We start from the raw sequence: 16,169 nt of genomic DNA on the forward strand, positions 1-16,169 counted from the left end.
CCCGAAGAAGAGACGGCCCGAAGAAGAGAAAATAGGTTCTCCGGTTTCCTCCCACCCTCCAAATCTTAGACAGACTGGTTGCTAGGGATGTTCTACCTGACAACCACATTTAAAAGAGAACCTGTCACCAGGTCATAATTGGCAAATTTTTTATATCTTACTTTATACTCACGATCTATTTTTATTTTATTTTTTTTTATTTTTTTAATGCCACTATACCGTTCTTTAGCTATGAGCCTTTTTATTTACTCATAATTTTTATGGCCTTTACCAAAGGGGAGCTATTCACGGGGTAATAATGCAGAGGAGCCTAAATATACACCCCTAGAGATTCCAATGAGCAATGTCTCATTGGCAAAGAACTTAAAATTAGCATTTCGGGCACAATAAACCAAAGGTCTATATCTTTGGGAGCGTATAGCATATTTTTAAAAAGAAAAAAAAATAATAATCAGGGAAGCAGCAAGAATACAATAAAAGCAAAAACTGGCCACTATATCTAGTGACAGGTCTTCCTTAAAAAGTAGTATTCATAGGGCAGCGTGGCAACCGGCATGTCTCAAATATTTCCAAACAAACCCTGATTGCCATTGCGTTACGGTAACCAAGGCGGAAAACTGCTTAGCAACATTAATTAATTCTCCATTGCTTATTAATAGGTTTTTTAGGTGGAGAGGCTCTTCAACTATTGTCATCCAGAACAAGAATTGTTAATGAGTGTTTAAAGAACACGTTGGTAATTTCAGAGGAGGGCATTTTATTCCCTGAGCATAAATTTCTGCTTCTCCATGTGTAAAATGGTGAGAAATTTCCCTGAGATGATTAACTACTGCACGGGCTCTTGCAAAATATCAATAGCGAGAAAGCAGATCGCACAGTCGAGAACTCAGTGGCTCCAGAAAGCCATATCTCATTAAAATTATAAGACCGTGCAGCCAGAAAGAACACAATTAGGAGTGTTTTGATTGGCTGACTTGCTAGCCCGGACATGCCGACCGGTTTCATAGCGCAGAGGCTTAACGGACTGATTCACTGCTCCCCATTTCATTACTCCAAATCTCAATTTCCTCCGCTGATTCTCAAACTACCCCAGACCAAGTCCAAGCCAAAAAGGTTAACTATTTACACGGCATGCAATCGCTGTTAAATATTTCCAACATCACAAAATAGAATACTCTCCTGGGTCTTTATCAGATCACTCTCCCCTATTGGTTCAGCTACAGGTGGATCCGATGAGGTCTAAGTTCTCTCCGGGGTGGAATCCATTTTGGCTTAAAATTATTGACTAACAAGGTCAGGGGGCAATTATCGGAATTCTTTTCCACTAATTTGGGCTCGGCACACGTAAGCGTAGTATGGGATGCAAGGAAGGCATTTTTGAGGGGTGCGCTTACAAGAGAAATAAAGTTTGCTAAGGATAACGCACAAAAGAAGGGGCTACACCTGGAAAACAGAGAACGGGATTCTGAATTGCTGTTTATTCAAATTAATAGTCCTGAAAATTTATCACAGTAGAAGGAATCACAATAGCAGTTTCGGTCAAAACCGATAATAAAGTGTTTTTAACCCCTTTACCCCCAAGGGTGGTTTGCACGTTAATGACAGGGCCAATTTTTACAATTCTGACCACTGTCCCTTTATGAGGTTATAACTCTGGAACGCTTCAACGGATCCCGGTGATTCGGACACTGTTTTTTCGTGACATATTGTACTTCATGATAGTGATAAAATTTATTTGATATTACCTGCGTTTATTTGTGAAAAAAAAAACAGAAATTTGGCGAAAATTTTGAAAATTTCGCAATTTTCCAACTTTGAATTTTTATGCAATAAAATCACAGAGATATGTCACACAAAATACTTAATAAGTAACATTTCCCACATATCTACTTTACATAAGCACAATTTTGGAACCAACATTTTTTTTGTTAGGGAGTTATAAGGGTTAAAAGTTGACCAGCAATTTCTCATTTTTACAACACCATTTTTTTTTTTTTAGGGACCACATCTCATTTGAAGTCACTTTGAGGGGTCTATACGATAGAAAATAACCAAGTGTGACACCATTCTAAAAACTACTCCCCTCAAGGTGCTCAAAACCACATTCAAGAAGTTTATTAACCCTTCATGTGTTTCACAGTAATTTTTGGAATGTTTAAATAAAAATGAACATTTAACTTTTTTTCACAAAAAATGTACTTCAGCTCCAATTTGTTTTATTTTACCAAGGGTAACAGGAGAAAATGGACCACAAAAGTTGTACAATTTGTCCTGAGTACGCTGATACCCCATATGTGGGGGTAAACCACTGTTTGGGCGCATGACAGAGCTCGGAAGCGAAGGAGCGCCGTTTGACTTTTCAATGCAAAATTGACAGGAATTGAGATGGGACGCCATGTAGCGTTTGGAGAGCCCCTGATGTGCCTAAACATTGAAACCCCCTACAAGTGACACCATTTTGGAAAGTAGACCCCCTAAGGAACTTATCTAGATGTGTGGTGAGCACTTTGACCCATTAAGTGATTCACAGAAGTTTATAATGCAGAGCCGTAAAAATAAAAAATCATATTTTTTCACAAAAATGATCTTTTCGCCCCCAATTTTTTATTTTCCCAAGGGTAAGAGAAGAAATTGGACCCCAAAAGTTGTTGTACAATTTGTCCTGAGTACTCTGATACCCCATATGTTGGGGTAAACCCCTGTTTGGGCGCACGGGAGAGCTCGGAAGGGAAGGAGCACTGTTTTACTTTTTCAACGCAGAATTGGCTGGAATTGAGATCGGACGCCATGTCGCGTTTGGAGAGCCCCTGATGTGCCTAAACAGTGAAAACCCCCAATTCTAACTGAAACCCTAATCCAAACACACCCCTAACCCTAATCCCAACGGTAACCCTATCCACACCCCTAACTCTAATCCCAACCGTAAATGTAATCCAAACCCTAACCCTAACTTTAGCCCCAACCCTAACTGTAGCCTTAACCCTAGCCCTAACCCTAGCCCTAACCCTAGCCCTAACCCTAGCCCTAACCCTAGCCCTAACCCTAGCCCTAATGGAAAAATGTAAATACATTTTTTTAATTTTTTAATTTTTCACTAACTAAGGGGGTGATGAAGGGGGGTTTGATTTACTTTTATAGTGGGTTTTTTAGCGGATTTTTATGATTGGCAGCCGTCACACACTGAAAGACACTTTTTATTGCAAAAAATAATTTTTGCCTTACCACATATTGAGAGCTATAATTTTTCCATAGTTTGGTCCACACAGTCATGTGAGGTCTTGTTTTTTGCGGGACGAGTTGACGTTTTTATTTGTAACATTTTCGGGCACGTGACATTTTTTGATCGCTTTTTATTCCGATTTTTGTAAGGCAGAATGACCAAAAACCAGCTATTCATGAATTTCTTTTGGGGGAGGCGTTTATACCGTTCCGCGTTTGGTAAAATGGATAAAGCAGTTTTATTCTTCGGGTCAGTACGATTACAGAGATACCTCATTTATATCATTTTTTTATGTTTTGGTGCTTTTATACGATAAAAACTATTTTATAGCAAAAATAATTATTTTTGCATCGCTTTATTCTGAGGACTATAACTTTTTTATTTTCTCTTTGATGACGCTGTATGGCGGCTCGTTTTTTGAAGGACAAGATGACGTTTTCAGCGGTACCATGGTTATTTATATACGTCTTTTTGATCGCGTGTTATTCCACTTTTTATTTGGCGATATGATAATAAAGCGTTGTTTTTTTGCCTCATTTTTTATTTTTTTATTTTATGGTGTTCACTGAAGGGGTTAACTAGTGGGACAGTTTTATAGGTCGGGTCGCTACGGACGTGGCGATACTAAATATGTGTACTTTTATTGTTTGTTTTTTTTATTTAGATAATGAAATGTATTTATAGGAACAATATATATTTTTGTTCGCATTTATTTATTTATTTATTTTTTTACACATGTGAAAAATTTTTTTTCTACACTATAACATTGCCCCAGGGGGGGGCATGATGTTATAGTGTAAGATCGCCGATCTGACACTTTGCTGTGCACTGTGTTAGATCGGCGATCTGACGTGCACAGCTCCTGGAGGCTTACCGGCGCCTGCTCTGAGCAGGCGCAGTGAAGCCACCTCCCTGCAGGACCCGGATGCCGCGGCCATCTTGGATCCGGGCCTGCTGCAGGGAGGAGGAGGTAAGAGACCCTCGGAGCAACGCGATTACATCGCGTTGCTCCGGGGGTCTCAGGGAAGCCCGCAGGGAGCCCCCTCCCTGCGCGATGCTTCCCTATACCGCCGGAACACTGCGATCATGTTTGATCGCAGTGTGCCGGGGGTTAATGTGCTGGGGGCGGTCCGTGACCGCTCCTGGCACATAGTGCCAGATGTCAGCTGCGAGTCAGCTGACACCCGGCCGCGATCGGCCGCGCTCCCCCCGTGAAAGGGGTTAATGCAGCAATTCTACGAAGAAGGAGAGACTACGGGTCAGTTACTTGCAAAGATGGCCGAGGCCCAAAAAGAGAATGCTTTCATATATCAATTGAGGGACGTAGAGGGTAATATGGCCTTCAGGACCCCAGATATAAAGGTCTTACATAGCTTCTATCTAATCTATATTCGTCTAAGGTCAATTACTGGCAAGTAGAGTTGAGCAAATTTTTCAAATTTCGGTTCCGATTACGATCGTCGGCATATATTAGTTTTGCAATATTCGCCAAACATAATTGGCGTCAATGGGAGTAGAATTTACCGAATATGTTCGATGTTCGTAACGGATCATCAAACATAACTTCGGCACGAATACGGTAGCAATATGGCACGAACATGGCAAATTCATATTCAGCGACAAAATCCGAACATATTTGCTCAACTCTACTAGCAAGACGATTTGCTGGACTACCTCTTGGGGATAACTCTCACCTTATAAAATCTCCATCTTTATACTGCAGATATGTGGGATTGTACCAAAGTTCAAAAATAATGGAAGTCTATTAATGCTGAACTCCAGAATCTCTGTGGGATTATATTTCTACTCACGCCGCAGTGGGCTATCTTTAACATTTTGGACACTACTCAATATAAATTCCCAGAACACATTAGGGCTATGCTGGTAATCTGGGCCTCAGCTACCAGAAAAAGTATCCTGCAACATTGGCTGAATCCGCTACCACCATCAAAATCACTCACACAATCCAAAATAATGTTTCTTTTTCAGATGGATTGGCTTGATACCCTAACCAGTAAGGGAAAAATTAACTGGGAAATTTTTACATACATGGTCACTGTTCATACCATCGCTCCCTCAAGACACCAGAGACAAACTCAGGACACAATTTGGAACACAATGGTACCTTCTTTAGGCAATCAGCGGATCCTGTTATGGTTCTCAATGGCAAGAGAACATAGCCCAGCATACATAGGAACTAGCTCTTGGAAGGATGGAAACTTAAACTGACCATGAACTAAACCTGCCGCACAACTAACAGTAGCCGGGTAGCGTAGCCTGCGTTTTATCCCTAGACGCCCAGCGCCGGCCGGAGGACTAACTAATCCTGGCAGAGGAAAATATAGTCCTGGCTCACCTCTAGAGAAATTTCCCCGAAAGGCAGACAGAGGCCCCCACATATATTGGCGGTGATTTAAGATGAAAATGACAAACGTAGTATGAAAATAGGTTTAGCAAAATCGAGGTCCGCTTACTAGATAGCAGGAAGACAGAAAGGGTACTTTCATGGTCAGCTGAAAACCCTATCAATACACCATCCTGAAATTACTTTAAGACTCTAGTATTAACTCATAACATCAGAGTGGCAATTTCAGATCACAAGAGCTTTCCAGACACAGAAACAAAACTGCAGCTGTGAATTGGAACAAAATGCAAAAAACAAACAAGGACAAAAGTCCGACTTAGCTGGAAGTTGTCTGGTAGCAGGAACATGCACAGAAAGGCTTCTGATTACAATGTTGACCGGCATGGAAGTGACAGAGGAGCAAGGTTAAATAGCGACTCCCACATCCTGATGGGAACAGGTGAACAGAGGGGATAATGCACACAAGTTCAATTCCACCAGTGGCCACCGGGGGAGCCCAAAATCCAATTTCACAACAGTACCCCCACCTCAAGGAGGGGGCACCGAACCCTCACCAGAACCACCAGGGCGATCAGGATGAGCCCTATGAAAGGCACGGACCAGATCGGAGGCATGAACATCAGAGGCAGTCACCCAAGAATTATCCTCCTGACCGTATCCCTTCCATTTGACCAGATACTGGAGTTTCCGTCTGGAAACACGGGAGTCCAAGATTTTTTCCACAACGTACTCCAACTCGCCCTCAACCAACACCGGAGCAGGAGGCTCAACGGAAGGCACAACCGGTACCTCATACCTGCGCAACAATGACCGATGAAAAACATTATGAATAGAAAAAGATGCAGGGAGGTCCAAACGGAAGGACACAGGGTTAAGAATCTCCAATATCTTGTACGGGCCGATGAACCGAGGCTTAAACTTAGGAGAAGAAACCCTCATAGGGACAAAACGAGAAGACAACCACACCAAGTCCCCGACACAAAGCCGAGGACCAACCCGACGCCGGCGGTTGGCAAAAAGCTGAGTCTTCTCCTGGGACAACTTCAAATTGTCCACCACCTGCCCCCAAATCTGATGCAACCTCTCCACCACAGCATCCACTCCAGGACAATCCGAAGATTCCACCTGACCGGAGGAAAATCGAGGATGAAACCCCGAATTACAGAAAAAAGGAGACACCAAGGTGGCAGAGCTGGCCCGATTATTGAGGGCAAACTCCGCTAAAGGCAAAAAAGCAACCCAATCATCCTGATCTGCAGACACAAAACACCTCAAATATGTCTCCAAAGTCTGATTCGTCCGCTCGGTCTGGCCATTAGTCTGAGGATGGAAAGCAGACGAGAAAGACAAATCTATGCCCATCCTAGCACAGAATGCCCGCCAAAATCTAGACACGAATTGGGTTCCTCTGTCAGAAACGATATTCTCCGGAATACCATGCAAACGAACCACATTTTGAAAAAACAGAGGAACCAACTCGGAAGAAGAAGGCAACTTAGGCAGGGGAACCAAATGGACCATCTTAGAGAAACGGTCACACACCACCCAGATGACAGACATCTTCTGAGAAACAGGAAGATCCGAAATAAAATCCATCGAGATGTGCGTCCAAGGCCTCTTCGGGATAGGCAAGGGCAACAACAATCCACTAGCCCGAGAACAACAAGGCTTGGCCCGAGCACAAACGTCACAAGACTGCACAAAGCCTCGTACATCTCGTGACAGGGAAGGCCACCAGAAGGACCTTGCCACCAAATCCCTGGTACCAAAGATTCCAGGATGACCTGCCAACGCAGAAGAATGAACCTCAGAAATGACTTTACTGGTCCAATCATCAGGAACAAACAGTCTACCAGGTGGGCAACGATCAGGTCTATCCGCCTGAAAATCCTGCAAGGCCCGCCGCAGGTCTGGAGAAACGGCAGACAATATCACTCCATCCTTAAGGATACCTGTAGGTTCAGAATTACCAGGGGAGTCAGGCTCAAAACTCCTAGAAAGGGCATCCGCCTTAACATTCTTAGAACCCGGTAGGTATGACACCACAAAATTAAACCGAGAGAAAAACAACGACCAGCGCGCCTGTCTAGGATTCAGGCGTCTGGCGGACTCAAGATAAATTAAATTTTTGTGGTCGGTCAATACCACCACCTGATGTCTAGCCCCCTCAAGCCAATGACGCCACTCCTCAAAAGCCCACTTCATAGCCAAAAGCTCCCGATTCCCAATATCATAATTCCGCTCGGCGGGCGAAAATTTACGAGAAAAAAAAGCACAAGGTTTCATCACGGAGCAGTCGGAACTTCTTTGCGACAAAACCGCCCCAGCTCCGATTTCAGAAGCGTCGACCTCAACCTGAAAAGGAAGAGCAACATCAGGCTGACGCAACACAGGGGCGGAAGAAAAGCGGCGCTTAAGCTCCCGAAAGGCCTCCACAGCAGCAGGGGACCAATCAGCAACATCAGCACCCTTCTTAGTCAAATCAGTCAATGGTTTAACAACATCAGAAAAACCAGCAATAAATCGACGATAAAAGTTAGCAAAGCCCAAAAATTTCTGAAGACTCTTAAGAGAAGAGGGTTGCGTCCAATCACAAATAGCCCGAACCTTGACAGGATCCATCTCGATGGAAGAGGGGGAAAAAATGTATCCCAAGAAGGAAATCTTTTGAACCCCAAAAACGCACTTAGAACCCTTCACACACAAGGAATTAGACCGCAAAACCTGAAAAACCCTCCTGACCTGCTGGACATGAGAGTCCCAGTCATCCGAAAAAATCAGAATATCATCCAGATACACGATCATAAATGTATCCAAATAATCACGGAAAATGTCATGCATAAAGGACTGAAAGACTGAAGGGGCATTTGAAAGGCCAAAAGGCATCACCAAATACTCAAAGTGGCCCTCGGGCGTATTAAATGCGGTTTTCCACTCATCCCCCTGCTTAATTCGCACCAAATTATACGCCCCACGGAGATCTATCTTAGAGAACCACTTGGCCCCCTTTATGCGAGCAAACAAATCAGTCAGCAGTGGCAACGGATATTGATATTTAACCGTGATTTTATTCAAAAGCCGATAATCAATACACGGCCTCAAAGAGCCATCTTTCTTAGACACAAAGAAAAAACCGGCTCCTAAGGGAGATGACGAAGGACGAATATGTCCCTTTTCCAAGGACTCCTTTATATATTCTCGCATAGCAGCATGTTCAGGCACAGACAGATTAAATAAACGACCCTTAGGGTATTTACTACCCGGAATCAAATCTATGGCACAATCGCACTCCCGGTACGGAGGTAATGAACCAAGCTTAGGTTCTTCAAAAACGTCACGATAGTCAGACAAGAATTCAGGAATCTCAGAGGGAATAGATGACGAAATGGAAACCAAAGGTACGTCCCCATGCATCCCCTTACATCCCCAGCTTAACACAGACATAGCGTTCCAGTCGAGGACTGGGTTATGAGATTGCAGCCATGGCAATCCAAGCACCAACACATCATGTAGATTATACAGCACAAGAAAGCGAATAATCTCCTGATGATCCGGATTAATTCGCATAGTTACTTGTGTCCAGTATTGTGGTTTATTACTAGCCAATGGGGTGGAGTCAATCCCCTTCAGAGGTATAGGAGTTTCAAGAGGCTCTAAATCATACCCACAGCGTTTGGCAAAGGACCAATCCATAAGACTCAAAGCGGCGCCAGAGTCGACATAGGCATCCGCGGTAATAGATGATAAAGAACAAATCAGGGTCACAGATAGAATAAACTTAGACTGAAAAGTGCCAATTGAAACTGACTTATCAAGCTTCTTAGTACGCTTAGAGCATGCTGATATAACATGAGTTGAATCACCACAATAAAAGCACAACCCATTTTTTCGTCTAAAATTCTGCCGTTCGCTTCTGGACAGAATTCTATCACATTGCATATTCTCTGGCGTCTTCTCAGTAGACACCGCCAAATGGTGCACAGGTTTGCGCTCCCGCAGACGTCTATCGATCTGGATAGCCATTGTCATGGACTCATTCAGATCCGCAGGCACAGGGAACCCCACCATAACATCCTTAACGGCATCAGAGAGACCCTCTCTGAAATTCGCCGCCAGGGCGCACTCATTCCACTGAGTAAGCACAGACCATTTACGGAATTTTTGGCAGTATATTTCAACTTCATCTTGCCCCTGAGATAGGGACATCAAGGCTTTTTCCGCCTGAAGCTCTAAATGAGGTTCCTCATAAAGCAACCCCAAGGCCAGAAAAAACGCATCCACATTGAGCAACGCAGGATCCCCTGGAGCCAATGCAAAAGCCCAATCTTGAGGGTCGCCCCGGAGCAAGGAAATCACAATCCTGACCTGCTGAGCAGGATCTCCAGCAGAGCGAGATTTCAGGGACAAAAACAACTTGCAATTATTTTTGAAATTTTGAAAGCAAGATCTATTCCCCGAGAAAAATTCAGGCAAAGGAATTCTAGGTTCAGATATAGGAACATGAACAACAAAATCTTGTAAATTTTGAACTTTCGTGGTGAGATTATTCAAACCTGCAGCTAAACTCTGAATATCCATTTTAAACAGGTGAACACAGAGCCATTCCAGGATTAGAAGGAGAGAGAGAGAGGAAGGCTGCAATATAGGCAGACTTGCAAGTGATTCAATTGAAAGCACACTCAGAACTGAAGGAAAAAATAAAAAAAAAAATTTTTCAGCAGACTTCTTTTTTCTCTCCTTTCTCTGCCAATTAATTTAACCCTTTGTGGGCCGGTCAAACTGTTATGGTTCTCAATGGCAAGAGAACATAGCCCAGCATACATAGGAACTAGCTCTTGGAAGGATGGAAACTTAAACTGACCATGAACTAAACCTGCCGCACAACTAACAGTAGCCGGGTAGCGTAGCCTGCGTTTTATCCCTAGACGCCCAGCGCCGGCCGGAGGACTAACTAATCCTGGCAGAGGAAAATATAGTCCTGGCTCACCTCTAGAGAAATTTCCCCGAAAGGCAGACAGAGGCCCCCACATATATTGGCGGTGATTTAAGATGAAAATGACAAACGTAGTATGAAAATAGGTTTAGCAAAATCGAGGTCCGCTTACTAGATAGCAGGAAGACAGAAAGGGTACTTTCATGGTCAGCTGAAAACCCTATCAATACACCATCCTGAAATTACTTTAAGACTCTAGTATTAACTCATAACATCAGAGTGGCAATTTCAGATCACAAGAGCTTTCCAGACACAGAAACAAAACTGCAGCTGTGAATTGGAACAAAATGCAAAAAACAAACAAGGACAAAAGTCCGACTTAGCTGGAAGTTGTCTGGTAGCAGGAACATGCACAGAAAGGCTTCTGATTACAATGTTGACCGGCATGGAAGTGACAGAGGAGCAAGGTTAAATAGCGACTCCCACATCCTGATGGGAACAGGTGAACAGAGGGGATAATGCACACAAGTTCAATTCCACCAGTGGCCACCGGGAGAGCCCAAAATCAAATTTCACAACAGGATCCACTCCTATACCTTGAAACCTTGACTTAATAAATGAATGCGGAGAAGATAGGGAAGAGGGTAAGGTAGGGGGAGGTTGGGTATGTTTATGCTGCTCCTTCAAAGATATGTACAACTTTTCCTTTTATTATGCTCTTAAACTCTATTTCTTTAAGAATATGTGCAACTTTCCTTTTTGTTAGGCCTTTAAACTCAATAAAAAAAAAGTTGAAAAAAAAAATGGAGTTTTTTTTAGATTAGCCAATTTCCTTAGAAGAAGTTCGACAGGCTGTTGGGAAAATGGCTAATGATAAGGCCCCTGGAACGGACGGCCTTCAGATAGAAATCTATAAACAATTTGAGGAAGAACTGCTATTAAACGGCGGTAATAGTTGTTCTACCCAAGGAAGGAAAAGCCAGAGAACTACCTGACCCCTACAGGCCCATCTTACTGTTAACGATAAATATTAAAATATTGTATAAAATTCTTGCTTCCCGACCGAATACAGTTATTGAGTGACTAATTCATCCAGACCAGGCTGGCTTTATGTTGTCTAAGTCAACTGCTATACACTTACGTAGGCTTTTTTTAAATTTGCAAAAGTGGATCCTAATCAGAAGGGCGTCTTATCCTTAGATGCCACCAAATCATTTGATAATGTCGAATGGGCTGAATGCAGGGGGTGTCATGGTGTTGGGTAGGAATTACACTGCTGACATTGTCACTTCGCTAGGCAGCACAGTCACTCGACAGCACACTGCAGCTTAACAAGTGTTGCGCAGCAGCAGTCATATAAATCTAAGTACCCCCAAAATAGGGGATGTGATCAAAGTGCTCCGTTCACTGAAAAGTCTTGTCCACGGGATCTGAAATTCGCAGGTTATTGGACAACACCACCTTTTCGTTGTTAACTTTTATAGTCAATGTAGTACCCCAATGTTTGCCAGGTGCAGGCAGGGACCCAAATCATCACAGAACAATCAAACAGTCCATCTAATATAGATAGTTAAGACAACTGGAAACAAAAGCAACCTCCGGCTCTGTGGCCTCCCCTCTAACACACTCGCACCCCTCCAATCTATCCTAAACTCTGCTGCTCGACTAATCCACCTGTCCCCCCGCTATTCCCCGGCCTCTCCCCTCTGTCAATCCCTTCACTGGCTCCCCATTGCCCAGAGACTCCAGTACAAAACCCTAACCATGACGTACAAAGCCATCCACAACCTGTTTCCTCCATACATCTGTGACCTCGCCTCCCGGTACTTACCTACACGCAACCTCCGATCCTCACAAGATCTCCTTCTCTACTCCCCTCTTATCTCCTCTTCCCAATAAATCACAAACAAGATTTCTCTCGCGTATCACCCCTACTCTGGAACTCTCTACCACAACACATCAGACTCTCGCCTACCACCATCGAAACCTTCAAAAAGCACCTGAAGACCCACCTCTTCCGACAATCCTACAACCTGCAGTAACCACCGATCGACCAAACCGCTGCACGACCAGCTCTACCCTCGCCTACTGTATCCTCACCCATCCCTTGTAGATTGTGAGCCTTCGCGGGCAGGGTCCTCTCTCCTCCTGTACCAGTCGTGACTTGTACTGTTTAAGATTATTGTACTTGTTTTTATTATATATACCCCTCCTCACATGTAAAGCGCCATGGAATAAATGGCGCTATAATAATAAATAATAATAATAATAATAAATGTGTGCAACTAGTGTAAGGGCGAAGCAACACGGCCGCATTAATCGGATCGAGATTGGAACACAATGCACGGACTGACCACGGCCCTCACGACCCGAGTGTTATGGCTGCATAGAAATATATGAAGCTGTCACACCTGGGTCAGGAGACCCGCCGGCCAGTCCTTGCATTGTGGTCCGATCTTGGTCCGATTTACAAGGTAAACTGATTTTGCCCTGGCAGTGTGCACAACTCCTGAAGTAAGCCATGTCAAGAAATACAGCAGATGTAATGCAGTGCACATTAGGAAGAGTTCCATGATCTTCACTGTAAAAAAAACTATATATATATATATAAAAAATAAAAAAAAGTCCATGTGCACAGCCCCATAGAATATCATAGGTGAAAACCAAGGATAGCACCCATCCACAAAAAATCGGTCGTGTGCACAAGCCATACAACATCTGTATTTTCACTATGGTCTTGGACACTTAACACCCATTTAGGCGAGCTGATAATTGGAGAATAAGCGTTCTAACTTTTAACGATCGCGGTCGGCGGTGTAAATTGAAAACTGCAATGTCAGACCATGATATTGCACTCAACTTTCAGTGTACTGCAGCAACTGATTTAAAAGGGGTTGTCGGCCTTTTTTGGACATTTTTTTTTATTTATTCTACTAATGTGGAGACATTAGGGGTTAAAAATCATTTTTGCAATTAGTTTTCATTAAACATTTTGCACCCTTTGCCTTCTATAATCTCCATATTGCACTGGCTATTGCTGGCTGCTGAATGAGTTAACAGAGAACTAGTCAACCAGCCTGCTATGCTATCTGACTGAGAGTTTCTAACTCTTTCTGAGCGCCCCTCAGCGGATTTATGGCCACAGACAAAGTTGAGTGTACAAGAAAACAAAAAAGCTTGTTAAAGCAAAACGGTGCAGAATTTTTAATGATTTACTTGCAATTGAATAAAAAAAATAAATAAAATGTTGCCAAAAGGTGGACAATCCCTTTTATGATGACTACTGCAAAGAAAAAACAAAAGAAAATCAAAAAATGCAATGGTTGGTGCAACCAGGGGCCCAAGAAGTAAGAAGGCCACTACCTCCCCCAAAGCAGGGGCAATTGTGCATTATGACGAGCTATTGGGCTGCAAAGGGTCCATATACTGCTCTTGACCTAGGGCCATCTTCTGCCTGTGTCCGCTCCAGGTGACAAATTCACTGGATCTTTGTGTAGCCCAAAGCTGAGAGCTGAATCTGTGATTTCCACTGACGGCCAGCAGAACTATGAATGCAGTTCCAGGTTAAGTTAAAGGCACAGGACTAAAATTATCTGAATAATCAAGGTATCAGGAATTCTCTCATCTGCGCAATACTGGAAATCCTGAGAACATGACATGTGGGTGGCTGGAAATCCTGAGAACATGACATGTGGGTGGCTGGAAAGACTGGGGCGCAAGACCTGCGGGGGCCGCGACGGCTGGGGCGCAAGACCTGCGGGGGCCGCGACGGCTGGGGCGCAAGACCTGCGGGGGCCGCGACGGCTGGGGCGCAAGACCTGCGGGGGCCGCGACGGCTGGGGCGCAAGACCTGCGGGGGCCGCGACGGCTGGGGCGCAAGACCTGCGGGGGCCGCGACGGCTGGGGCGCAAGACCTGCGGGGGCCGCGACGGCCGGGGCGCAAGACCTGCGGGGGCCGCGACGGCTGGGGCGCAAGACCTGCGGGGGCCGCGACGGCTGGGGCGCAAGACCTGCGGGGGCCGCGACGGCTGGGGCGCAAGACCTGCGGGGGCCGCGACGGCCGGGGCGCAAGACCTGCGGGGGCCGCGACGGCCGGGGCGCAAGACCTGCGGGGGCCGCGTCGGATGGGGCGCAAGACCTGCGGGGGTCGCGACGACTGGAGCGCAAGACCTGCGGGGGTCGCGACGACTGGAGTTTTGGAAATACTGTTCTTCTATAGTAAAGGAATGTTCACAAGACATTTTTTTCTGCATGAACACCACAGCAGAAATTACATGCGTTTTTAAATGTTTTTTTTTTTTTTTTTTACGTTAAGCAACTGGGGAATGAGGAAAACCTGCTGTAAAAACTCAGAAAGAACCAACATGCTGCATTTAAAAAAATAAAATAAAACTGCAAAGGAATAAAATACAAGGAAAAACTCGCCCTGTGTGAATGAGATTGTAGAAACACTCATTCATGTTGCTGAAAAAAAAACTGCATCATTTTACAGGAAGATAAGAAAAATGCATCATCCTGAGCTAACAGGCTGCCTGGCTACTGGTCACATTAGCCACATTGTAGCCTCCTGACGCATTGGAGACGTATTGGCCCAGTGGTACTACAAGTCCCAGCAAATGCCGCTTAGCCCACAATGGCTCCTCGGCACTGTCCACCTGTGATGAATGTTGCGCCTGCAGGTAGCGCTGCGGTGGGTGCACTGTGCGCCATGTCAGCGCCTACACACAGGCTCTACCTCAGGCACAGCGCCATTACCTGCTATCTGCGACACGAAGGCGTCTGTAACCAGAGACATTGCAGGAATCCTCCGCGCCACATGCAAGGTTAAGGTCACAATAACAGGAAGTCAACCATGGGATGACAGCACGACGCGGGACTACTTCCTTCCATAGCCAAGGTAACGGGGACGCTATTCAATGTTGTTTGTTTGCTACTCAATAAAGTTTATTTAAAAAAAACGAATAGTCACTACTGTACTGCACTGAAGAGAAGGCCGGGAGGTCACGTGACTGTAAAGGCGGAGAAATCGCCAGCGCCATTTTTGTTTTGGGCAAAGCAGAGAATTGAAGTTGATTATTGCAGAAAGTCGGGATTTTTTTACACCATTTCTTCCTTTTTCAATATTTATTCGTTGTTCGTAATGGGAGTGACACTAGAGTATTGTTAGTTCTCCCCCAGCCTGTTTTAGTCTTGTAAAAAAAAAACTATTATTAAAAATCCATGAAAGACACTAAGTAGCTTTATTTTTTAATATATGTAAGTGCTTTTCCGTCCTTATGGTGTCATTAATTTTAGCTTTTTTTTACTGCTGTTTTGTTCTTTTAGGCCACGTTCACACTTTCAGTATTTGGTCAGTATTTTACCTCAGTAGTTATAAGCCAAAACCAGGAGTGGGTGATAAATACAGAAGTGGTGACGTGTTTCTATTATACTTTCCTCTGATTGTTCCACTCTTGGTTTTGGCTTACACATACTGAGGTAAAATACTGACCAAATACTGCTAGTGTGAATGTGGCCTTACACCTCAAGTCAGCGCAGTTGAATGTTACAGAATTCTAGATATTTCTGCCCCACACACAGAAAGACACCCAAGATGCCCAGAATCAGACTGATAGCAGCCACTTTTGGGACTGATCTTTCTTAATCCCAAC

General features: G+C 44.3%; 1 protein-coding gene across 1 annotated transcript in view; it reads right to left on the minus strand.

Moving 5' to 3' along the window:
* Window positions 1–15,432, minus strand: part of MTX2 (metaxin 2) — a 98,157-nt gene extending 82,725 nt beyond the window's left edge. Inside the window, exon 1 of the mRNA XM_077272644.1 lies at window positions 15,274–15,432. Coding sequence (XP_077128759.1) covers window positions 15,274–15,313 — 40 coding nt within the window. The 5' untranslated portion in view covers window positions 15,314–15,432. The remainder of the gene's footprint in view (window positions 1–15,273) is intronic.
* Between the last annotated feature and the right edge of the window lie 737 nt (window positions 15,433–16,169).

This window comes from Ranitomeya variabilis, chromosome 7, assembly GCF_051348905.1.
Source record: "Ranitomeya variabilis isolate aRanVar5 chromosome 7, aRanVar5.hap1, whole genome shotgun sequence".
Classification (NCBI taxonomy): domain Eukaryota; kingdom Metazoa; phylum Chordata; class Amphibia; order Anura; family Dendrobatidae; genus Ranitomeya; species Ranitomeya variabilis.